At 42.1% G+C, this 25,733-nt stretch overlaps 2 protein-coding genes across 6 annotated transcripts in view; both read left to right on the top strand.

The window, feature by feature from the left end:
* Positions 1 to 11,075, top strand: part of LOC133409800 (cGMP-dependent protein kinase 1) — a 90,975-nt gene extending 79,900 nt beyond the window's left edge. For 3 of the 5 annotated variants that reach the window (XM_061690280.1, XM_061690282.1, XM_061690279.1), the window contains exons 8-18: positions 335 to 400; positions 3,670 to 3,744; positions 7,285 to 7,381; positions 7,493 to 7,632; positions 8,274 to 8,363; positions 9,010 to 9,151; positions 9,223 to 9,386; positions 9,498 to 9,620; positions 9,684 to 9,746; positions 10,448 to 10,514; positions 10,603 to 11,075. In XM_061690280.1, coding sequence (XP_061546264.1) covers positions 335 to 400; positions 3,670 to 3,744; positions 7,285 to 7,381; positions 7,493 to 7,632; positions 8,274 to 8,363; positions 9,010 to 9,151; positions 9,223 to 9,386; positions 9,498 to 9,620; positions 9,684 to 9,746; positions 10,448 to 10,514; positions 10,603 to 10,701 — 1,126 coding nt within the window. In that variant the 3' untranslated portion in view covers positions 10,702 to 11,075. Of the gene's footprint in view, positions 1 to 23; positions 215 to 334; positions 401 to 3,669; positions 3,745 to 6,811; positions 7,162 to 7,284; positions 7,382 to 7,492; positions 7,633 to 8,273; positions 8,364 to 9,009; positions 9,152 to 9,222; positions 9,387 to 9,497; positions 9,621 to 9,683; positions 9,747 to 10,447; positions 10,515 to 10,602 lie in introns of those variants that run through there. The other 2 variants (XM_061690283.1, XM_061690284.1) reach the window with 2 other exon arrangements.
* Positions 11,076 to 16,979: 5,904 nt separating this feature from the next.
* Positions 16,980 to 19,885, top strand: LOC133410150 (dickkopf-related protein 1-like). The gene is made up of 4 exons (XM_061690938.1): positions 16,980 to 17,358; positions 17,494 to 17,638; positions 17,719 to 17,847; positions 19,178 to 19,885. Exons 1-4 carry the CDS (start codon positions 17,149 to 17,151, stop codon positions 19,447 to 19,449), a joined length of 756 nt encoding a protein of 251 aa, XP_061546922.1. The 5' UTR covers positions 16,980 to 17,148; the 3' UTR covers positions 19,450 to 19,885.
* Positions 19,886 to 25,733: the final 5,848 nt, after the last annotated feature.

The following is a 25,733-nucleotide window of genomic DNA, read 5'->3' as shown; positions in this document are numbered from 1 at the left end:
TGTCAGAAGTTGAGCAGAGAGACAGTGAGTGATGAACCACACGCACTGGAGCGGGGCTGAGCCCCCTCAAGTGTCCAAATAATCTTCCCCGGCTTTGGAGCTCGTTAACGATGGATTCTTGGAACACAGACTCAGAGGATTCGTGCGATTGGAGCAACTCGTCTGATGAAGAATGTCAATCAGATGACGAATTGGACTTCAAATATGATAAAGTGTAATTACATTTACAGATAGACGCCAGTTTCTGCATCTGATGAGCCATTTAAATGCAAGGTGAAAGTTTCTTACATGAATGATTGAGGCTAATTGTACTTTTTTTTCCTCCCCCCTACAGAGAAGACATCAGGACTGCCAATGTTATTGCAGCAGAAGCGGTCACCTGCCTCGTCATTGATCGAGAGTGAGTATCGATCTGTCAGCTTCTACAACAAATAATGATTATTTTATTTGCCAGTTGTAATTGTTTTATCCGAGTTCCACGGAGATATTTATGTCACTAGCAGTTTTTCACCGGCTCATTCTGTATTTAATAAGGGTGTGCCGCTAACTTTCAATGGTACAGTCACACACGGATCACTGAGTCCTCTTCCACCTATAGAGACGTCTCCATGCAAGACTATTTTGCCACGCTTTTAAAGTGGATGGAAGAAACGGCTTTGACTGGAGAGGATTGAAGTCTGCTGTGGTGATGCCCACACTAGTGCAGACGTCCCTTTTTAAATGCGCTGGGGGTACGCCGGTCCACAAAATTATCAAAACTGGGTCTAGCCGGCCTCCTTTCAGAGTTATGACAATTTGTGCTAGTCATGGAATAGTTTCTTTTGTTTTACACAATACGTCTTCAAGAGCAAGCAAAGATGACAATACCCCATGTTTAGACTTCATTTGTGTTTACATATATCATACCGTATTGGTATAAATCAATGATATACACATATTTACTGTAACTTTTGTCCGGAGACACCAGCCAAAAAGAAAATTTGGGTTCAAGCCATCATGTCATCAGCCCATTGTTATGCTAGTTATCACAGCATACACAGGAAGTTTGCTAACCTGTTTTCTGGGTTTTTGTCATGTGACGTTCCGTATATTGCAGATTGAAGACTCTAAATTGTCCATTAGCGTGAATGTCACTGTGAATGGTTGTTTGTCTATTTGTGCCCTGTGATTAGCTGACAACCAGTCCCAAAGACAGTTGGGATAGGTTCCAGCTCACCCGCGACCGTCGTGTATATAAGCGGTACAGAGAATGGATGGATAAACTGACCCAAGATCCTTGAGTCAAAGTTTGTCTGAGGAGTTAAAGCCCTTCCACACTGCACTTAGCACAGCACAGTGCACCATTGACCAACCTATTCATTGTGTATATGCTGCCTCGGCGCAGCACCGTGTCAGAGGTTGGCGGCACACGAGGTGGGCACCTGAAAAGTGTACATTTAACAAACACCCTCTAAAACGCATTAAGCTCTCATTTTTGCCAACCGCGTCATCACCAGCTCTCCGCCGAGTTGCACAGCTTTTGTGTTTTTTGTTCATCTCATTTGCATGGAAATGTTCTCCCAGGCGCCAAAGAAAATAAATGCTTTGCTTTGTGGAGCCATGCCAAGAGGACAGGTATAAGAATTCAGAATACGAGAAAAACCGAGCAGCGGGGCTGTTTGCTGTTTTGATTGCCACGGAGCATAACCATATTTCTCATGTTTATTGACCCTGAAAGAAGCCCGATTTATAGGGAACAGTTTATCCAAGGAGTGTTAAGTCTTGTGATAAGAATAAACGAAGCGGACGAGGTTGAGCGGGTGGGGGTATCGTCTTACCCAGGGCCCAGCTGTGGCCTATAGTGGGCTCAAATGGGCCTTCCTCAGAGCTAACAGATAATGAAAGAGTCCTCAAGCACAGGTGATGACCAATGCCTTTCGCGTTGCCTGTCATTCCACCACAAGTTCCTGATGGTGTTGTAACCTGCAGAGACAGCTCGATACGTGTGAGCGTGTATTTCCCTTTTGTTCGTTATTGGCATCTTACACTGTGAATGAAAATAAGCAGAGGGCCATTAATGGCAAGGCAAACACCACAACTCAGAACAGAATGCTCTCAGCAGATGTATTAAATTCGAGGTTTGACAGCTTAATGAGGCCTGAGTGGAAGTTTGTTTTGGTCAGATGTTTTTTGCTGTTTTGATTGTTTGAAGCAAAATGAGGCGATATTTTTTTATTTTTTATGGGAAAAGAGGAGTTACACAGACCCAACAAAAAGGTGGTTGGACTTGGTCTGTTAGTTCCAACATGGGGCATTTTACTCAGATCACTTGATTCAAGGTTCACGACGGAGATACAGTGCCATTATACATACTTAACTGTTTACTGTTACTGCCATTTATAAATTACTGTGTGGAAAATATGGGGCAGCACGTGTAAAACCCAATCTTAAAGCTACGGGGTAAAAAAGCAATCAGAATTATTGATCGTGCTGAAACCAACCAATTCCCTATATGAACTTAAATACACTCAACTTTCACAACTTAGTTGAATTCAAAACAGCACAGGTAATGGACAAAATACACAACAATTTACTTTGCCACAGAAGCTGTTTAAGACGAGATAAGGTTGTTGTAATTTGAGAGGAATAGGTGTATTTTAAAAAATCAGAGACAAGAACGAATAGAAAACAGAGTTGTGTCTCCGATGTTTTTTTTTAAAAAGTGATAAAAAATATATACATATACAAATCATGTAAAATAATTTTAAAAAGGACTGTATTGAAGGATGAATTCTACAACTGACTTCCTTTTGTTTTGTTTTTCTTTTAGAACTTATTTTGTGTCAAATTGTTTTGTTTAGGCTATGTTCAGTAAAGACTAAAAACATGGTGGCAGTGAACTTCACAAGTAGCAAATAGTGAACAAGTCTTTAAACAAGAGGCCAAGCGCTTGCTTTAAGCCTTTTATTGCCATTCCTAGTTGAAGTTCAAACATAAAAAAAGAGAATTAAAAAATGCGTATTTCACCGAACCATATAACTTAGCCAAGTCCGTTAGCTTAATGCTAATGCAAAACGCTACAGATGGGCTAACGAAACTAGCTTCGATCTTGCTGTGGTTATAACCCTTTTAGCAATGGATATTTGAATGCAAACAGTGCACCAACATATGAAGACAGACAATGTATCTTAAAATACTCAATATTGTACTCTATATTAAAAAATAAAACTTTTAATCGCCATCTTGAAAGCAAAGATCACAAATGGAGTTAGTCCACTCGAGTTCTCAGTGTCTCAATTATGGACTCATAGCATCCCAAACAGTATGAGTAAAGTATATCAGTCTATCCAAGTCCTTTGGTCAAGGTCTCAAGCAGGTCCAAAGTCCCAGGTTATTCGGTTCAAGCACCAGGTCATTTCAAATTAATTCAAATCAGGTCACCTTGCACTCACTTGTCACAACCTTGTTGTTAAGTTTTACTGTAACATCAACTCTCAACTCCTGTGCTCTCACTTTTATGTGGCTTTCGATTAGTTCTCTGTTGTGCCTTCTATTTATAGGCTCACCCAATGAACATTTTATTATAACTGGCAGCAGTTGTTATGACAGTCTGGTCAGATTTTGTGTCAGTTCCTCATGCCATAATCACACGCACAAACCGTGTTAACCCCAGCTTTTCTTTTATTGCAGCTCATTTAAGCACCTGATTGGAGGCTTAGAGGACGTGTCCAGCAAAGGCCATGAGGATGTTGATGCCAAAGCAAAGTAAGACACGTTTTTTTTTTATCGTAATATGCAACCAATAATAAGCCACTTTTGTTGTGTACTATATTGTCTTTTATTCAGCAGTCACAGAGTCACACATTTTCAACAAACGGCAGGACTTTGGAGTCAACCAGTTGGTTAATATCCCATCAAAAAATGTCCAACGATTGAGTGAGAATAAAAGGAGAGTTGGCATCAAAGGCTCGAGGGTGAAACTGAGCACAAACCGGGCAGGTGGCGCGTTCGGCTTGACCCGTAGCGTTAATGGCCCATCTAAAAAAGAACAAAAGTTTCTTACGCGCTGGTATAAGGCATAAACTGCACCTTTCGGTGTGCTGGATAACAGATGGTTGAAAAGAGAGAAAACTAAAGCGACGACCTGCGACTCGGTGTTACCGTCGTCATGGAAACAGGAGAATTTCAATAGAGAAGTCATAAGACACGCTCAGCTATGAGTTGGGCATACATGTAAGAGGCTGCCTTGAAAAGATAACGCTTACTTTTTGATTAACACTGTCATAGAGGTATGAATATGTATCGTACCTTACCGCATACGATGAGGCGTGCTGAATGTTTTGCACCTTTTATATGAACAATTATATGATATTTCTAGTCGTCAATAACTAACCCATAACTGTGAGGCAGACGCTGCAGTCAACACCTTAAAAATTCAAATTCAGAGCGTCTTCCCCGAAATCCCATCAGCGCCATTTTTAGCTCAAGCTTTCCCAGTTCCCGTACCACACGTGCATCACCTCTTTGCAGGAATTCCTCGCCCAGTCTAACAAGGCTGCACGGCGAGGAAAACCTGAGTCAGCATCTCGCGGCGATGGAAACTACTATATCTCCCCCATTGGTCGCATGACTGTAACGATCCAGATGCTCCCCCGCTAAGTTGCCAGCGCTTTCCTTCAAAGACTGTCAGCGTTGGTTTTGATCAAGCCGCCCCTTCACTCTGCAGGCGTCCGCGTTTACTTGAAATAGAAAGACGCATTGTTTTGTTGTCATGCTGTGTCTTTTTTATTTTATTTTATTCTATTTTTTTTTTTTTTTTTTTTTTAAACTTGGAATGCCGTAGATTTTCTAGATATTCGATGTTCTGTATAACTTAGTGTAGTTCTTACATACACTCCTCACAAAAAGTTTGGGGTGTTGGGCTTTTGGGTTAAATTTCAAAAACGGACTAGAAACTTTACAGGTGGATTTAATTTGACCTTTTGTTAACTTTTGAATGCACATTGTCAAGTCGCTCGTCTTCTCTAACAAGGAGCTGAACGGCAAAATTCTCGTTGGATCCACGAATGAACCGAAACATTTCCTATAAAACACTCATTGGCAAGATCCCAGCCTATCTTTGTTCTCTGCTCACCATGCATACAACCACCCGCACTCTCCATTCCTGCAGTTTTATTAACCTCTTCTTTCACAAGGTCTGCGCTAGTTTTGGTCGATCTTTGCAATTTTCTGCCCCAAACGACTGCAACGCTACAATTAATAGAGAACAGCAAGTTGTTCAAGTTGTACTGAAACTTTAATCAGTTGAACACGTGCATTCAAACGTTTTGAGAAAATCACATTAAAGTTCATTCGGAAAGGTTGTGCTGTAGTGCATTTTAGGGTCATCCTGACATGTCACCTGAAAACCCAATTCCCCTTACTCTTTGTGAGGCGTGTAGATGGAACAAACATCTTTATTCATGGAAGCCAAGAAAAAAAGAATGTAAACAGACTGCATTAGACACACTCACTCTGGCCTAAACTCATGGGGACTGCGTTATTCCTATGACTTCATCAGTCCTCTCCAGTTTTATCGCCCACTGGGGTGCTACTCCATCTGCAGAAGAACATTTTGCCATACAACACTTTTTAATAGATTTTCTGTCTAACATTACGACGTACTGTTCTACCTGCAAGTGTGCAATTGTAGACAGCGAAAGGGCTATTTAAGGCATCTTGAATTTACATTTTGTGCATGGCTAAAAACTGAGCAGTGGTGAGATGAAAACCTGTATCGATCCGGAAAGCTGCGTAGCTGTTACCATGGTAACTTAATTTTGTGTTATCATTGGATTCAGGTGCTAATTTGTATGGTTTAAACTGGCTTTAGTTTTCTGAAACTGTAAAAGGGTCGGAGGTTGGGGTTAGTGTCAGGGTTTGGGTTACGTTTATGGTTTGGTTTAAGGCGCGGATTAGTTTTACGTTTATGATTATTGTCGAAGTAAGATTCAGATTGGGGTTTGGTCTTTTTAAAGTGGTTAGGGTTAGGATCCTTCAAAGTGTTTGTGTTAGAGTTAGGGCTCGACTAAGAGTACGGCAAATGTGGGACTGACCAAAAACTGAAGATGGATGCGGATCGGCTTTGTTTCAAGGTCAGGCTTATCTAGTTCCGGTTTGATGTACGGCTTGTAGTCGATCTAGCAGGCAGTATCATTTCATCACTGAGCGCTTCAGCTAGCTAATAACAACAAGTGGCTTCCCCTGCTGGAAATGAATCCACGTGAGCGTAAGAATGCACTTTTAAACCTGCCCAATCATCATTGGCTGCTCTTAGAGGTTATAAACTGAACCGTGTTTGTCTCCCCCTAGACATGCATATCAAAATTGATGACAAATGCTTCAGATTTAATGGCTCGCTATGCAGCACTGGGACAGAGCTATGTTGCCATCTGCTGGCCACTTGAGACACGTGGCTACTCTTGTTCTTGAGACTTTGGCACACTGTGTGTCATGTCTTGCGTAATTGGGCATCATTCTGACACTTCATAATGACACACAACTCGCCTCCTTTTCTTTAAGATTTAAATTGTATGGTTTTTTTTTTTCCTGGCCGCACTCCAGATGATGAAAAATAAAAAAAAAATAGAAGCGCTCACGTGAATCATCCATTAAATTTGTTAACGGGTCAACGCACACAAATAAACAAAGACTGCCTCGGTTACCTCACTTTGTTTGTAAGAAACACTGAGCTCCGATACCTGTTGGCTCGTGCTCGATCATGTAGAATTCCATCTCTAATTATGATTTGAAACTTCGAGCAGCGCAAACAACTGACCCCCTTGTGGCAAGAGCCGTGTGACCCAGAAAGAGCACGTGGAATACTAAGCCCGCTGATCCGGATCCTGATCTGATGAAACTCGATCTGGATCAAACAATAACCCGAAAACACGGGCGGCGTGAGGGGATCGGGGACGGACACGTGGAAACAATTTCTGCACGGGTCAACCACGGCAAGATTAGGCCAAAACGCGTCTTTAAGAGCCAGGGGAGCGTCTCGGGTGACAGACGTCCACCGTTCTTGTTTTATCCTGCCCTGATGGGGGCAGGCTGAGGACAATTAAGTCTTTTTTTCCAAGGGAAGCGTTTTGTGTATTCACACATTTTACATCCTGGAGGCCATCTCTGATCGATTGCGTCGAGGTAATCCGCTGAGATTTGCAAACAAATGAACTCAGAGGCCAAATTGAAGGTGGATTATCTTGTCTTTCGTCATTCGTCTCATGTCTAATCCCGTTCCTTCCTCCTCATTCACGCCAACCGCAGGTATGAAGCCGAGAATGCGTTTTTCTTCAATCTCAATCTGTCTGATTTCAACATCATCGACACTCTGGGGGTTGGCGGCTTTGGGCGTGTGGAGCTGGTAAGGAGGGGAAGGTGTGGCTATTCGATGGGAATATATGAATGATGCAAAACAAAAGTGGCTGTGCATGCTCATTCTCTCTATTCGCTTCTTCCGCCGTCTCTCGTCAAGGTTCAGCTCAAAAGCGACGAGAACAAAACCTTCGCCATGAAGATCCTCAAGAAGCGGCACATCGTCGACACCAGGCAGCAGGAGCACATTCGCTCGGAGAAACTCATCATGCAGGAGGCCCACTCTGATTTCATTGTTAGGTAGACCCTCTTTCCCCTTAATAACTATGCAATGTGTCTTTTTTTTCCATTTTATTTTATTTTTGTCGTTTTTCCTCAGGGGACCTTGTGCAAGGTCACACACATGTCAAGGTATCTTCACACATCCAAACCAAGGACATTTTATAGGTCACGCCGCTTTTTTTTCTTAAATTTATTATTTCAACTTTTTAAATCTGCTTTTTTGACCCCGAGAATACAAATGCACAAAGACAGCACGGTCCAGTTTTTCCCAACCGTCGTTGAAACAAAGCAAATATTTTACATTAGCAAAAGCTCGCAACATACCACCAAACAAAAATGTCGTCATAAGTATATCACTTATTTGTGAGTAAATTGAGTCGCGATCACGATTATTTCAGTGCAGTATAATGCGATCATGTACCTCTGCCAACTAGTGGCATGGCATTTAATTGTTCTGCCTGTCACTATACAATGGCATGACTGCTGGATACGATCTGCTGACTCCACCTCGAAATTAAAATTCCTCACTTGAATACGAGTCCAAACTGGTTTTGTGGCGCAAATATTTGACTCGCTGGCATCGCAATGAGATCACCGTGTTCCCGTCACACCGTTATATTTGTCAGCTAGTGTAAGTCCCGTCTACTGTGTGTTTTCAGACTCTATAGGACGTTCAAAGACAGCAAGTACCTCTACATGCTGATGGAAGCTTGCCTAGGAGGAGAACTGTGGACCATTCTTCGAGACCGGTGAATGACTCGTGTTTCGAATGTTTATTTACATGTTTTGTACTTAAAACAACCACATACGGTAACTGCTAGTTGAATTCTCACACATAACGGGAACTGTCACGGATGGGCTAACGAATAAGCAGCTACGTGGCGGTGGAGTAACGCTCTAAGGAGCTGATATTTGAACACGAGCGGTGCAGCAACACATGCAGACTGACAACATCACAATACTCACAGGCATATACTCTTTATCATCTGTAAAAAGCGACTAATGTTATTGCAGATCACTTACAGTATTTGAAGTAAAACTACTTCTTTGTCACCATGACTGTACTTTGCTGTCGCCCGGTGGTCAAATTGCGCACACCAGAAGGCGCCACAATGAATTATCAATTCTTTACATTCTATTTATGTTATTACTGTAGGTTTTTATGAAGTGCAATATTATAATGTGCTATTTTCCTTATAGAAAAACACTTTGGGCGTTTTTTTTTTTTTTTGGGAGGTTGGGGGGCAGTAACGGATTCATGACATTGCCATTCATTTCAATGCGGAAAGATGATTTGAAATGCAAATGTTTTGAGTTACAAGCATTAAACTTGTACCTCAAGGCACCAATGTATAGTAGAAGTGAATTCTCTGACGATTCCCTCGCTGTTCCCAGAGGTTCATTCGAGGACTCGACCACCAGGTTTTACACAGGCTGCGTGGTGGAGGCCTTCGCCTACCTACATTCCAAAGGCATCATCTACAGAGACCTCAAACCTGAGAACCTTATACTGGATCACAGGGGTTATGCCAAACTGGTAGGAGCTCCTCTAGATGATCTCGGTCCTTTCTCGTTCATTCTTTCTAGGAACTTACGTCTTTTCACAAGGTGGACTTTGGTTTTGCCAAGAAAATTGGCTTTGGCAAGAAAACGTGGACTTTCTGCGGGACGCCTGAGTACGTAGCGCCGGAGATCATCCTGAACAAGGGCCACGACATCTCCGCCGATTACTGGTCACTAGGAATCCTCATGTTTGAGCTCCTGACTGGCAGGTACCAGCAAGCCCGGGCATATCCTAGTGTTGATATTCCATCCGCAAGGAAGTCCAAAAAGTCGCTTTTGAGTCCAAATGACAAATGTTCCACGTCTGGCTCTGCTCCTAGCCCTCCGTTCTCGGGCCCCGATCCAATGAAGACCTACAACATCATCCTGAGAGGCATCGACATGATCGAATTCCCAAAGAAAATTACCAAAAATGCTGCCAACTTAATCAAAAAGCTATGCAGGTGAGTCATTGTCTTCGACGCTGAATTCATTTCATTGGCGCGCTAACTGACACGTCTTTGCAGGGATAATCCTTCTGAACGACTGGGAAACTTGAAAAATGGTGTCAAGGACATCCAAAAGCACAAGTAAGCATATTTATTCATGACAAATGACTGCACTGGCATGCATATTATAGCGTGGTCATAAAGTTTTGCACATCATCCAATACAATAGAATACCGGCTGTCAATGAAATGAGGTCAGCAGTTATGTAAGATTTTGAAAATAAAATTGAAAAAACATATTTTAAAAGTGTTTGTGAGATGGAAAAATGAAAAGAAAAATCTTTATAATTACATAATTTGGACAATGTTGTTTTCTTTAAGTGAAACTTAAAATAATAAATGTCAAGAAGAAAAGGCTTTTATTTAGTGAGTGTTACTTAAAAGAAAAAGGAAAGAATACATGGTAAAACTTAAACTTCTCAAAGATATAAATTAAGAAAATCAAATGCATATAGAATTCCCCCCCGAAAAAAAAAAATACTAACAAAAATGAGCATAAACTGTATTTACACAATGTTGTAACCTTATAAAAATGCACAATTACGGTATCATAATTATACACTTAATTATACTCCTTTGTGTGTGCTTATGTGAGATGCATAGCATAGTAATGGGGAGAAAGAAAACAATACAGAACAAAAAAGAAAAAAAAAAAAACGTTATTTAAAAATAATAAAACAGACAAAAATAAATATATTAGTGCAAAAAAACAAAAATGTCGTCTTGATGTGAAACTTTTCAAAAAGGACCACATCCCTAACGAGTACCGGTTTTTGCTTGTAGGTGGTTTGAGGGCTTTAACTGGGAGGGCTTGAAGAAGGGGACGCTGACGCCTCCTATCATCCCCAATGTAAGTGCAAAGCGCTCTCTCTGTGTTATTGCCGTCGGTACGTACGTGCAGCAGTAAGACGACGCCGTGCGCTCTTATTCCTCGTCAGGTCACATCAGCAGTCGACACGAGTAACTTCGACAGCTTCCCAGAGGACAACGAGGACCCGCCGCCTGACGACAACTCCGGTTGGGACGTTGATTTCTGAAGCTCTCCTTCAAGCTCCCCGGTGGAACCAAAAGAATCTCTTCTTTTGTTGGAATGGAGGCCATGCTGAGGACATGGCTACGTCGTACAAATAAAAACAAAACAAAAAAAAAGCCGATATGGAGAAGAAGTACAAATGTAGAATTAACGGATGGATGGATGGATGGGCACGCTCTACTGGGTCACCGATATGCCTTTATTTCACTGTGGCCCCGGGTCAAGCATTTATAGCGGGACAGCTGTAGCACATGTTCGGTGTTGTCTTACACTCGACTCTGAGGCGGAGAAAGTGCAGGGATACACATGCGCGCGCACACAAAAACATGGCTGATGACCGAGCCAACGTTCGCATGTGACGGGCTGGCGAATGTTTCTTTATCTGTTTTTATCTTGTTGTTCTTTTTTTTTTTTTTTTAAGGATAAATACGTTTGTGAAAATGTAAAACGTTGTGTTGCGATCATCTGCTGGCTTTCTACGGTCGCTTCTCCCGTTGTAACAACAAGTGCTCTCGACTAACCTGAATGTCACCAATTGCCGCATTACGTAGTATTGAACGTTTTAAAGGAGACATATTATGCATCCCCCCGCCCCCACCCCACCCCACATCTGAAAGGCCATATCCCCACCACAAAAAGCCAGTGCCCATAAACGTTTGATCGCGGGAGCAGCACTTCATCATCAAGCTGCCGAATTACACTTTGTCAATTAGTGTGTCGGATCCTGCACGTGGCGCATGCAGCGGACACGTCATCAAACACAAATGCCCCCCCTCTCCCCATTTTCCATTTTAGGAAATTTAGTGATAAGCGTGTGTTGGTTATCAGAAACTAACACTGGAAACACTGTTAGCTAATCTAATATGTGCTAACAATGCAGCTCTGCTTATTTTTTGGCTTTGACATGATAGTGCTTCCGTATAAGTCCTGACAAACTCCACTTCACCTAGCCTAACTCTCAAGTCAATGGCGAAGAAACTTGGTGTGACGCGGTCATGATGTAAATTAGACGTCACAATTCACCAAAAATCTGAAAGGTTTATTCACATCAATATCTCCGCCCTATTTTTTGTCTTGCTGAAAATAATATAGGGGGAGGTACTATCTCAGGCAAATGAGCCTCTGTTCAGCCCCCTCACAATGTGGCAAATGGCGAGTACAGCATTTTTGACCATGCCTGACTAAATGAAGCTCACCACCTCTGCTCAACAAAGTTGAAGATGCCACCAAGATGCCACCAGATGTCTCCAAAGCAATATTTTTTTATATTAGACACGGCTTTGGCCTGAGCATAAAAACAGCTCATCGTTTTTTTTGTTTTGTTTTTTTTACATCTAATAACACAGGTTTGGTTCCCCTAAAAAAATCTGCAAATGAAATGATGCTCTACAATGTTATGTTAAACAGCATAAGAGTCCATTTAATAAAATGAAGCTCTGGTAGGTTGACGCTTCCAGGGAAGCGGTTCTCCTCGGAACCTGTACGGAATCCGTACAGCAACAGGTCGCTCATCACTAGCACCCTATCCGAGGAGGAGAGGAGGGGGTAGGATTAAGGAGAAGTGGCAGTAAAACAGGCCAAAATCCAGATTAAGGGCAGGAGACTAGTTGCATACTAGGTGTGGTTTAACTAAATGCAAGAATGTGGAAATAAGTCGTAAATTGAGTTTTAAACATTTCTACAGAGGTAACCACTCTTAATTTAATGAATAGGCCTATTTGCGAAGGCCGGGGTTCAGGCAATTGATAAATCAAGTTCCCATAATATGTCCCCTTTAAGGTACATTGTAAACAGAAAAAGCACAAAAGTGTGTGCAGTCAAAGAAAGGAGACTCTCCAAGTGCCCTGTTTCAGATGTCACCCATCACACAGCTGACACGAGAAACGACAGCATTTCCATGAGGTGACGTGTCATCCGATATGCACTCATAACACCACACACGCATTTATTTTCAGGCTTCCTCAGTCGACGAAATTCGGAAACCTTGTTTGTAATGTCACATGAGGATGCTGCTAACACTCGGTCGTCCTCCATCGCGCCTGTACAGCTCTTAACTGTGAACGAGGTGTCAATCAATGTCTTTGGTGCTGTTATTGATTCATGACCACAAAAGGAGACGGTGACATGATAGTAATATTTGGTTGGCTTTTTTTTTTTGTACAGTGATTACCCTCCTTTCCTGTGCTTGTTTTTTTTTTATTTTTACTATTGGATATTTTGTGCAGAAGTTTTTTTACTTTTCTTTTTTTTTTGGGGGGGGGGGGGGGGGTATTTTGGGTAATATTTTCAACCATCGCATCTGTATGATGTTCAAAACGTCATATTGTCACCTCTCACGTCCCAACAATCAAGAGCATAAAATGGAAGTGCCTTAAATCAACGGCATGCAAATCATCGTCACAAGGCCTTTTCGATGCTGCATGAACACACACACACATACACGCACACCTTAAAACTACACTTCGTCCGAAAGATAATCGCTTCACGTAAGCCACATACGAATTAAAACTCCATCACATACGACTGCAATGACACGCTTTTCACGTCAATATGAAATCAAAATATCATAGAAGCAGGAATGATTTGCGGTTGTAAACCTAAATTTGTATTTTTTTTAATTTAAATAGTTGGGTCATGTGTCATACAGTTTCGTACATGACACCATGTTGAGGAAATAAATAAAATGGCAGACGAGAATAGGCACATGTATTTATTATGATGATTATGATTATGAAGGTAGATTTAGTTTTTCAGCCTTATCATATTGTACACTCACTTGTCAATTCATTGGGAGCGCCCGCATTAAAACGATCAAGTGGAATGCAACAGCTGTGCCATTTGCTCCCCAAATGCAGTAAATGATAGTTTTTGTTATTGTTTATTTATTATTGGTCATAAGTTAAATACAGTAAGGCAATTGGGTTATACTGTGAGTGGTTTTTATTTTTATTTTTATTTTTTAATATAGGTTTATCTAAAACACTGATAAGTGAGTGGATTCATATCATATTTGGACTATCTTCTCTGCAATGTCCATCTTGCCAGATATTTGCCTTGTGTTGTTTTTGTTTTGTTTTGTTGCTGTAAATTTATTTTTAAAAGTGCCACGTGTATGATTTTTTTTTTTTAATTATAGAGTAAAAAAAAAAAACGATATCCGTGTTGGTGTTTTTATTAATCAAACCCACAGTTTAAGTAATTTATGTGCAAGTGCGTGACTTTTTTTTAGGGGGGAATTGCACTATTAGAGTAAAAGAATACATATTTTAGTTTGTGTTTTTACTAACCAAATGAAATCTAAATAACCATTAATAATTTTAAAACATAATAATTAATTAAGTGAGAATTTCCAATAAAGCGCAAAAAATTGAAACAAATAATGTCAATTATTATTATTATTATTATTATTAATCAGTTTGAGGCAAGATTTGAACTGGACTGGGCCAGTCTCAGCATTAAGATCTTCTACTTGCTTGTGATGTCAAAATATAATTTAAAATATTCTATAACCGTATTCAAATGTAATAATATACATTTTAAAATTGATTTATTAGATTATTCTCTTTTTGGAAAAACGTTTCGAATCTACAGTGGTGACAATTCACCAGGTGGCCACATGAGGGCGCTGCAAGTAAATGTTACAGCCTTTACCCACTACCGCACTCCTTCAGCCTCCAATAACCCGACAAATGTCTCCTCGGCTTTAATTAACAACCTCCGAAATCCAATGTCAGTGTTTAATCGTAAATTCATGACTCATATTCCTCGAGTTAAACTGTTATGAACACAAATCGTGTAGTTTTTGTGGCGGTGACAACAGGTTGACACGTCATGGAGATCAAAGGGAAAAGATGGCTCTTCAAAGGTGTTCACTCCGTTAAAAAAAACGAAAAGAAAAGTGGAGATAAAAGCTTAACTTCAAAAGCTATACGGCAATTAAACTCCGCCAAATTGCCTTCGTGAAGCTTTGTCAGGTGTTTGGCACTCATTCAGAGCTCATTTTCGTGTTTATCGGCCGCTTGGATGACCGTAACAACATGGCGTCATGTTACACCTATGAAGAAGATCCAAATAAGATCGTCGCCCGGGATTTTGAATGAATTTCCTGTCAAATACACACTTTTTTTTTTTTTTTTTTTTTAAGAGGCTTTAAGGACAACTCTGGCTCGGTTTCGGCAAGTCGGAACCCAAACGAGGGTCGAGGGGGTGTCCTTTCATCTCCAAAGTGCCAGTCAAGCCTGAAAGGCTTCGCCACGGAAGTCTATTAATTCGGTAAACTTTTCACACCCTTTAATGGTCTTCTTGCATATCCTACGCATTCATGTCCGCCCCTTGGTGTCATCTGGAGGTGTGTGTGTGTGGGGGGGGAGGATAATTGCCCCCCTCCCCGCCTCTTGAGCTCCCCCTTTCGCAAACAACGGGATCAAATGAAAAGTTAATCGACGCGAGTGACTTCAATCGGCCTCAGAAGACGCTTGAATGTCAAACAACATGATGGAATTAGCGCCGATAAAGACACAAAAAACATTAGCATTACAAACAAACAAAAAAGAAGAAGTTTAAATGCATGACACATCAAAGTTAAATAGAATTGTGCTTAAATAATTGTGTAAAAACAAACAAGTCTTAAATGCAAATGTATTGTACTGTACTCAAAAGTTAAATAAACAGCTCAATCGTACTTAAAAATGTACTGTACACGAAAAGCAAAAAATGGACTGTACTGTATTTTCTTTAAAAGAATAAACCGGCTGTCAGAATAGCTACAAGTTGCTTTCTAACATGTTAGACCTTATTTCACGTTTTAAATGTATATTTTATTGTCTTTTTCATTCAGTGATTCTTTCGCGAGCCCCCTAGAGAGAGCCCCCGTACCACAAGAGGTACTCATACCACACTTTGACAACCCCCCATTTAGCCTGCTTGGATGTTTTTTCTTCCTTTCTTTCTTTACTAGTTATTTTATCATCACATGAAGACTCCTCACGTTATCTTTGTTAAAAGACATCCAACCTTTATTCGACTTTTTTTTTTTCACATTTGACCTATTAATAAAATTATTAAATAATATTTTCCATACAAATCTTATATCATAGTCATTTATTTAATTATAAAAAAATAAATCTCCCGCAATAACGTATTTAAAAATATATATATTTTAAACATTTTTTTTAGATTTTCCATCCCAACGAAAAGACAATAACAATAACAATAAGCTCAAATAAACATACTTTCCCTCCATTTTGTTCCTCTTTTATTTCTCCAGCTTGGCCTCCCAAAAATCAGTTATTAGGCCCAAAAAGAGAAACACATGAACACAACTTTGAAAAATAAAATAATAATAATACAAATTTAAAAATAAAATACCAAAATAGTCCAACAAAATTTTAAAACCAGTTACATCATAGAATTATATATATATATATATATATATATATATATAGTTTTTTCTTTTCATTTTTTGAAAAATATGAAGTAAAATCTAGACTTTTCTGGAATTATTCCAGGGCACAACTTGGACAAGAAAATGCTTTAACCTCCTTATAATATATAAGGAGTTACCCTTTACTTTAAAAAAGGGCAAGTTTATGAAAATAAATATATATATATATATGATGGGGATTGCAGTATTTTAAGATATATTGATTACATTTAAAAAAATATTTTTAAGTAAGATTTTTCATTGATATTTTCTTTTATTATTATAAGGGTGAAATAAGAAAATGGAGAACATATTTTGATTTAACTCTACTAAAACGCGAAAAAAAATAATAACGAATTGAGATAGTTTCATACTTTAAAAAATGTGTTTAAATAACCATCTTATTAATAACATAAAAACAGCTTTTAAACTTTTAAAAGTTTGGTCGTGAAAATATTTTTAGGAACATGTTTTCCTTATATATATATATATGTGTGTGTGTGTGTGTGTGTGTGTGTGTGTGTGTGTGCATCAATGTAGCTTTGACATTATTTGATTAGATTTTTTTTTTTTTTTTGGAGTGGAAATTTGAGGTGTCCAACTAATCTAACTGGCACCAACTATTTGCAATGGATTTCTGCTGGCGACTTTGCAAAGTCATCTTATTTGCGACCATGGGACGGACTTAACAGGTCGTTATCGTTCCCCAAACAGGGAGTCCCTCAGCAGATGAGCGTTTTCCGCCCCCCACTTTGAAATTCCAGCCCTTCGCCTTTGTTGTGTTGTGCTGTGCAGGGGGGCGGAGAGAGCAACAGGTCCGCGCGTATAAATGCGTCAACGCGGCACTTGGGGCGACACTGGAGACGTGCCTGCAACGCTACAGAGAGACTCTCCTTGGAAAACTTTTTTTTTTTTTTTTTTTTTTTTTTAAAAGAGGGAATTCCTGGACTTGTTCTTTTGGCCGTCATCGACAACAACGAGCAGAAATAGTTTTAAAAAAAAAGGAAAAAAAAGAAAAGGATCCCGATCATGCTGATGCGATGCGCTGCGCGTTGCTTCCTGCCTCTGTGGCTCCCGCTGCTTGGATCCGTTTACGCGGGGCCGATTCTCCTCAACTCCAACTCCATCAAGAATTTCGAGGCGGTCAGCCCCAGTCCGCGCACTTCGCCGCCGCCGCCGCCGCCGCCGCCGCCGCCGCCGGGCAGCCTGGGACACAAATCGGCCGCGGACACCTTGCAGGTAACGCTGACCGTTGAGTCCGTGTCTCGAAGCGCGTCGACGTTTTTCTTGCGCGAAGCTGCGCGGGTAAAAGTTTGCGTGCGTCGCAAGCGGTCGCTTTGTCTCGTCGTGTAACGGCTGCTCCGTCGCCTCCAGGAGTCAGGCGTGTGCGCGGACGACGACGACTGCGGCGCGGATGAATTCTGCAACGACGCCCGCAGCGTGTGTCTGCCGTGCCGCAGGAACCGGAAGCGTTGCGCGCGGGACTCCATGTGTTGCGCCGGGAGCCGCTGCAGCAACGGTAAGACACCAAAAACCAAAACCTCCCAACCTCCTCCTGTCTCGACACGTGTACATTTGACATTCTCCTTTTCTCTCCAGGTGTGTGCCAGACGAATGACATCGACGGCCCGGAATCTTCCGCCATAACGGGCTGGCATACACACAACAACACCATGGAGCATCATGCCAAGAAGCCGCTCACTGCCCTCGAAGCCCACACTGCGAAAGGTAACAAAAAACAAAAAAAAAACACTTCAAACTCTGCTCCCTCAGTCCATGTTGTTGGGTTCCTTGCGTGCTTTCATCTTATTGGTTTGGCTTTTTACGCTTGTCATCTAGTTTAATGTGCGCTTTCCTGTTCCGTCGAAGCACTTTGTAAATATGCCTTTAAGGTACTATAGAAATAAACTTCGCTCCCTACTCACACACACACACACACACACACATACACACACATATATATATTTTTTAAAATATATATTTATATATATATTGCAACCTATCCTGCATTATCTGATGAAAAACTCATCTATTTGCTCTTGTTTTTAATTTTTTTTTTTTGCTCAGGCCATATTTAAACAATTGCCTTGTTGTCATTTTGTTTCAAGGAACTATGTTGAAGTAAGGGGATAAGCTTCCTTGAGACAGTCCATCAGCCGGTCTTATATAAAAGTAGTGCTTTGCAACACCAAACTGTTTGTGGGGGATGTGTATTGCTCATGCATTTTTGTTATGTATTTCGTGAAGAGCTCGACTTGAACCCACACACGTTTTTTTTTTTTTTTGGGGGGGGGGGGACTTATCCTCTGATAGTCACTGAAAAACTCACCTAGTTGCTGTTTTTTTCACTCAGACCAAATAATAATAATTGCAGTATTGCTTTGGCACCATCTTTCGATTTCAATTTGAAGTGAAATGGGGTACTTCATTTTGACAAAATGGTCTTTTGCCACCATTTTGTGGCACCTCCAGGTAATTTCAAAGGCTTTTATCAATCAGTCGCAGATTCTCGGTCCTATCCCCCCGCAAATAGCATGACTTGAGTACAGCGAACTCTCATATTCGCAGTGCAGCTTTCACAAATGTGCAGATCGTTTCAGAACTTAACCTCCATTTTTCACTGATGCGCTCGTATTATTGCTTTTTTTCTTGTTTTTTTTTGCCATCTTGCTCCCAAGGAACTATGTGGACCTCAGCAGAGGCGCTTCATTTCGACAAAAGTAGTCCTTTACCACCATCTTGTGGCCTTTATAGGCCATTACAGACCCTTTTAGTCAAGCTGTTGAGGATTTTTCACTTTTCGCGGGGGTTCGCTGTATTTACTTTTACTCCCCCTACATTTAATAAACTATCCTGTGTTATTTGCTGAAAATCACACATATCGCTGTTTTTGTGCTCAGGCCAAAGTTCTGTGTAACATAAAAGTACCGCTTCGGCGCCGTCTTGTGGTATCTGTCGGCAAATGTAAACCTTTATGCAGCACACGTCAATTAGTCGTGGATTTTCACTATTATTATTGTCGTCATCATCATCAAACATCTTGTCGTTTCCCTCCAAGGTCAGGAAGGGGACACGTGCCTGCGCTCGGCCGACTGCGCCGAGGGTCTGTGCTGCGCCCGCCACTTCTGGTCGCGCATCTGCAAGCCGGTGCTGACCGAGGGCCAGGTGTGCACGCGCCACCGCCGCAAGGGCACCCACGGCCTGGAGCTGTTCCAGCGCTGCGACTGCGGCGACGGCCTGGCGTGCCGGCCCGAGAGAGGCGAGCGAGAGCAGCACGCAGGAGTCGGCAGGACGTCGACCCGGAACCTACACACCTGTCAGAGACGCTGATGCGCACACACACACGCGCGCGCGCACACACACACGGGTCACAGACACTGACACACACACACACACACACACACACACATATGCCAACACCCAAGACTTTCTTTCCTGCCAACGCTGCTGACACCGAGACAGCGCCAGGAAGTGAAGACGCACTTCCCGGGAAAAGTGATACACCCGCAGAGATGATGGACTGATCTCGTTGCCTGTGAATGGATGAGAGGAGATGTAGAAGTGGTGTGTGTGTGTGTGTGGGGGGGGGGGGGCTCAATTGTCAGCAGTGGTTAATGGCAGAGCTGTTTTTTTTGTTTCTGTTTTTATGGAACTTGAAGCGTCGGTTATTGCAGTAAATTACTGCATTGTGAATGACGGCTGGGGAACCTGCAAGAGATAATTAACCCACGAATGCTCATAATATATAATAAAACAGTGAACACACGTTTATCGCAGCGGACACATTCCAGACTCACCCGCAACAGGTGAAAATCTGCACTATAGAGAGACCATGTATTTTTTTGACATGATAGACGTACCCCTCCCAAATGCTTTAAACACGTTTAAATGTATTCGACACTTTTTAAAGTATTCCTTAGCGCCTGTTTTCGCTCTCACACAGTCAAGAAAAAGGAGCCCCGTAGTATAATATCACTTTGAGGAAACAAAAAGTACACTTGCAAGTAACATGTAAAGCGTGCTCGCTTTACGATTTGTCCTTCCCACGTGTAGTTTACTTTAAAAACGGACACGTAACACATAAGAGAAATAATGATTGCATATTTAAACAACAAACCATGTCATTTTCGTCTCACACATTTAGCTTAGTGCTAAAATATCATGCGGAACGGCACAGATGGGCTAACGCAAATTAGCATCGAGGTTACGGTAATTAGAAATGTTGAATCAACTACTATTTAAACGCCAAACCACCTAATTTCGTCTAACACAAAGTTTGCTTAATGCTAAGATATAATACGAAAACTGCATAGGAGTGCTCACAGAAATTAGCATCGATGTTAACGGTAATTATCAATGTTTTAAACAACTACAGCTACTTTAACACAAACGGAGCAGCAACACATACAACCAGCACGTTCTTCTTCTTCTTCTTCTGCAAAAACCCGTCAACAAAAAACAATTACCCAAACAATCCGTGATATGGCGGCGGTAGCACTGTAAAGTTTGGTCATCGTATGTTTTCGTAAGTTTAGCATGGACTGAACTGTCCCGCAGAGGTAGGGAAAAGGTTCCTCAGCCCTGTTGTAAAAAGTACTCTGGGTGTGGCAATTAATTGAGCTATGGAGTCAACACCAGTATTATAACAACACGGTGCTGCATGCAGTGTAAATGTGTTACATATTGTTTTATAAGAAAGCGTTATCTATATATTGAGAATGTGAATGTTTTATTAAACACTACTCTTAATAACCTCACTTGTCACCGACCTATTTATTGAAATAGTTGAAGGCGCCAACATTTTGTTTGGGGGGGGGGGTTGGTATGGGGGACAATTACCAGCGTTGTTGTTTAACACGTCGCGCCATTTCTCACAAATCAGCGGGTTGAGAGCGAGCGGATGGTTGGAATACTTTGGCCGCGCGCGCCACGCCAACTCATTACCCGCAAATGACTGAGATATGCACTCACAGGGAAAAAAAAAAAAAAATGAAACTTTTAATGAGGCATTGCTGGAGCAGCCTGCGTGCCACATCCTGCTATGGAAGAGGAGGAGGCCATGTCATTAGATGAACATTAAAAACAAGACAGGGTGCTGACATATCAAATGGGAAGAGCAGAGAGGTAATAACAAAGTATCGCCCGTGTCTTGGTGAGTGGAACTCTTTGGTGTCGCCGGCTAGTTTGTAATTAGAAGACCTTCATGTCAAAGACCCACCAAATTGCAATTTTTGTTGTTGTTGTCGTTTTTAAGTTATTTGGTCTCTGCAGTTTCCCAGCACGAGCCCTTACCGCTCTTCCCAGCGTGCCAATGGATGTGCACTAACCGCCCAAATACACCTTGGTGCCTGTAATTAGACCTCTTTAGATTAGAAGATGGCCGGGAAATTACTGTGCTTTCCTTCTTTACTCTCACGTCACATAACATTTTTTTTTTTTTTTTTAAAAGGCAAAGACGTTGATGTGTCTTCATCTGGTTACGTCCACACAGGCGTCTTGTAGCTGTACACTTTTCTACTTCACGGTGCATGCTACACAATGAGTATTGAAATTATACTCAATGTGCTGCTATTTTACTCTCCTTTCTTTCCTGATCCAATATTTTTTTTTTTGCCTCTGGGTCATTGTTTCATTGTAGGATGATATTCTGACCATCTTGTTTAGTCACGAGCTTGTAACTTTATTGCTGCAACGATTATTCGACTAACTCCAATGATTTGATGACAAAAAAAAAAGACGAAGCAAACATTTTCACAAAGACAAATGTTACTGCAGGCAACTCCGTGTAGAAAAACTATTTGGCGCCATGGCGGCGAGCCCGTAGGAAAGAATGCGTAAAAGACAGCAAATGTCCAAAGTTTGGGATCGTTTGACACTTAAAAAAAAAAAAAAAAAAAAAAAAAAAGAACCAAGTGCAATGTGTCAACTGCAAATGAGAACACGAGTACAACAGCACGTGTACGATCGGCAATTCAAGATAACACATTTATTTATTTATTTGCTCAAATAAACACGGAATAAACTCTCCTTTCATGAACTGACATTCACCTCACACACACGGTCAAAGTCACAGATAATAGAGTGTAGAACGTCAGGTTGGTGACCCCAAGTAGATAATAGTAATACATGCGTCTCACGTGCACATTTAGTTGCTTAATGATGCCAAATCTATTCTTATCTGAATACTCGATTAGTCGATTGGATAACTGGTAAAATAATCGATTTGTATCTGAAGCTGGCTTGTAAGTAAACATTTGGCTAAGTTGTGGCACTCGTAAGTCAGGGTGCCACTGTAACGGGTGAGGTCGTGTGTGCCGATGTAGCGAGAGGCTGGCAAACGCACGCGCGAGACAAACTCCATTTTATACCATTTCTGTTGAGTAATTAAGAGTAATGGGGAGCATTGTCAGCACTGCAATATACCATGCAGCCCTCGGCCAAGTCATGCTTGTGGGGGTCTTGGAAGCTATGTGTGTGGTGTGTGTGTGTGTGTGTGTGTGTGTGTCATCATTACACCAACCTCAGACTAGCACAAGCCACAGGCATGTAGCCCGAGCCCAAAAAGCCGAGTGTGCTTTAATGTGTGTGTGAGATGTTGCATTTAGTGGGAGCGTCAACAGTAATAAGAACAACAAGAAGCACGCACACACGATCATGTCCCTTGTGTTATTACACATTTATACATGGTCATGCTCCAATCATCGGGTGCGGCGTGGGCAGCGGACCCCCGCGTTGGCATCCTGACCAGGCAAAGGTGTCATGCCACGGGCATGACTCTGCATCCCGACGCCCATGACGTTCTTATCCCATAGTTGACTGATAGCATTGATTTCGACTTGTTTAGCGTCCCTGTCCGTCATACCGATCGATCCTTTTTCTATTTGGCTTATTATCATTCGAATCATGGGCGAGCTGGAGCCTTTCCCAGCAGACCTTGGGCCAGAGGTGGCGAACATCCTGGACTGGTCACCATTGACGCCATTAGGCAGCAATGCGCGTTCAAGGACCAGACTGCGGTCTTGTTTTCCTTCTCAGTTAAGTTCCGTCTGAAAGGGACAAGCGAAAACCAAAATCCTGGCTGGAGTGTTACACCCCCGATCACAGCAATCTGTGTGGACGCTAAAGCTCCTAAGAGCTTTTTTTTCTGCCTTTTCCTTTCTCAGTGTCCTGTCTTTTAGATTCTATGGATGTTTGATTCCACTTTTTTCATTAACAGATAATTGTAAACAAAGACCTTTGTTTCTTTCTGACGCACATGATGATTCGCTGATGTGTCCAGTTACCGCAGAATAGCGCCAACTACTGGTGAGGAGGACTCACTCCAGATTCCCCCCCCCCCCGTAAGTATCGGTGGCTTCAGCCTTCACGAGTACCTGATGCCCAGAAATAAGGCCAAAATCGTGCATGTTAGGTTCACCGAAGACTCTAAATTGTCCATAGGTGCGAGTGTAAATGTCGTTTGTCTATATGTACCCAAAGCCATCCGGGAGAGGCTCCAGCTCTCCCGCTACTCTAATGAGCACAAGCACTATAGAAAAAGCATGAATGGATAATTCAAACTGCTACTAAGCGAGATAAAAACACAACAGCACGCAGAATTCCCACGATTATCCCACATAAAACCTGTCAGCCGCCACTAATCATGCGTTTTATTTGCTCAGACCTGTCTGGTTGATGCAGCACATAATACATTGCGATAATACTTAATTGAGCAATAAAAGTCCACGGCACTCCTGTTTACACCGCAGCATTTGTTTGCAATAAGTCTTTTCTCCTGCTCGAGTGCCAGGAATATCTGCCATTGTTATTCCAAGCGTCCCGATAGACGTCCTAAAAGCTAACAATTCCTCTGGCGAGCCATCGCAGATGAAAGGCCGATAGCGCGCAAACGGAGGTGATGCGTGTTGTCGCGTCAGATGAAAGGAGGACACTTTGCGGATCCCCCCTAAAAAAAAAAAAAGCCAGCCAGCCTCTTGTGTAAACAAACATTCACGAGGAAGTGTCAAAACTTCTGGGCGCTGGTATCAATCACATCCCGGAGGGCCCAGCACAATGCTCACCATTCATCTTTGTGAGCGGAGGACAATCTACCTGATTGAGCAACGCTCTAATAACTAGACAAAAGACAGCTCGTTCACCACAATGAGGCGAGTGTGGCTTTGTGATGTAACCTGGGGGCGAAATTAGAAGACATGTCGAGGGTTGATAAACTTGGATCTTAAAAGTTTGGAGGAAGTTCACAAGAGGGAAGGAAAAAAAAAAAGGTCAATGCGGGGGGGGGGGGTGTGTGGGGGAGAAAGCGGCGATAACGACTGTTGCTGCGTGTGATCAGATAACAATGTGCTTGTCTTTAAACTTGGTGAAGTAGCATGTGGCCCAGGCCTGGACACAATGTTCTGTCTGACCGTAAACAAGTTGTATGGCATGACCCACCCAAAAAAAAAAGCAAACAGTCCATCCCTGGCGCACTCCTAATCACAAAACCTCTCGTCTTCCATGCATCGAATGGAATGTTGCCCCCTGGTGGCCGAGGGGCGCACACCAGAAGGAACTGGCCAATGAATGCATAAAAATCATGATGCACACATTGTTTCATGGTATGTACTATTTAATTATGTCATCAAAATCAGTTTGCAGGGGCCGAGCCCTTTCCGTGGATTGCGAAAGTCCGCAAGTAATTGACGCACCGCCGATAGAGCCCATAAGATGGCGGCAAAGCAGTAATGTTGTCTAAATGAAGCACCTCAACTCACTTCAACAATGTTCATTAGCACCAAGATGCCACCAGATGACGTCAAAGCAGTACTTTTGTCTAAATGAAGCCCCCAACTCTCGTCAACAAAGTTCCTTGGCCCCAAGATGCCACAACAAAGTAATATTTTTATTGCTTTGACCGGAGTTTTTCAGCGAATAACACAAGATTAAAAAAAAAAAAAAAAAAAAAGCAAGATAGCGAGGTTGCTCTGTCCATCAATGAGATGAATAACCTCATAGATCATCGCTATGATGTTTCCAATGAGAGCTGCTCCTCGTGACATCCACAAGGCGGTGACTGGTTTGATCCATCCTGGCGTTCCTTCCAGCTGTGACCATGCGGTCTCCACGCCCTCTGCGATGATGTCATACCCTATTGGAGTCCCCACCCACTCCCGGAGACCACATGAAGAAGCTCGCTCTGACTTCACCGCAGCGGCGACGGCGCCGGGCCCAAAAGAGAGACAAGTGTCATATTATGTTGTATCGGCTGCCCCGTTACGGTAATATGACGTGAAAGATGGAGTATGGAACGATGCCGCAAAAAACGCGCTGTTTCGAAACGCTCGCTGACGTTCTGGACGTGTTTATTCGACAAAGACAAACACGAGTTGGCCTTACGGGCGAAGACGACAGGCGACGTCAAAAGAGCACGACTGCGCTGTTAATCCGAGCAACAGAAAGCCAGTCCCTCAACGATCGCGTTAACAACGCCGGAATTTCCAGCGCGGCTATTTTGCAATCATCTTACAAGCGATTCGCCGCACGGAACATTTTCTTTTTGACTGACACTTCACACATTCAGACGTCGGCAGTCGAGAAGAAGGCTAAAATCACTATTCAAGCCATGTAGCCTGTTT

This window comes from Phycodurus eques, chromosome 11 (assembly GCF_024500275.1).
Source record: "Phycodurus eques isolate BA_2022a chromosome 11, UOR_Pequ_1.1, whole genome shotgun sequence".
Lineage (NCBI taxonomy): Eukaryota > Metazoa > Chordata > Actinopteri > Syngnathiformes > Syngnathidae > Phycodurus > Phycodurus eques.
Note: the sequence above shows the minus strand (reverse complement) of the source record. Positions and strands in the feature narration are given on the sequence as shown.

Excerpts from the sequence above, each read along its gene's own strand:
- LOC133410150 (XM_061690938.1), top strand. The coding sequence starts at position 17,149 with ATGCTGATGCGATGCGCTGCGCGTTGCTTCCTGCCTCTGTGGCTCCCG. Across the intron at positions 17,639-17,718 it reads CGGGAGCCGCTGCAGCAACG|GTGTGTGCCAGACGAATGAC; the intron begins GTAAGACACCAA and ends TTTTCTCTCCAG. Across the intron at positions 17,848-19,177 it reads CGAAGCCCACACTGCGAAAG|GTCAGGAAGGGGACACGTGC; the intron begins GTAACAAAAAAC and ends TTTCCCTCCAAG.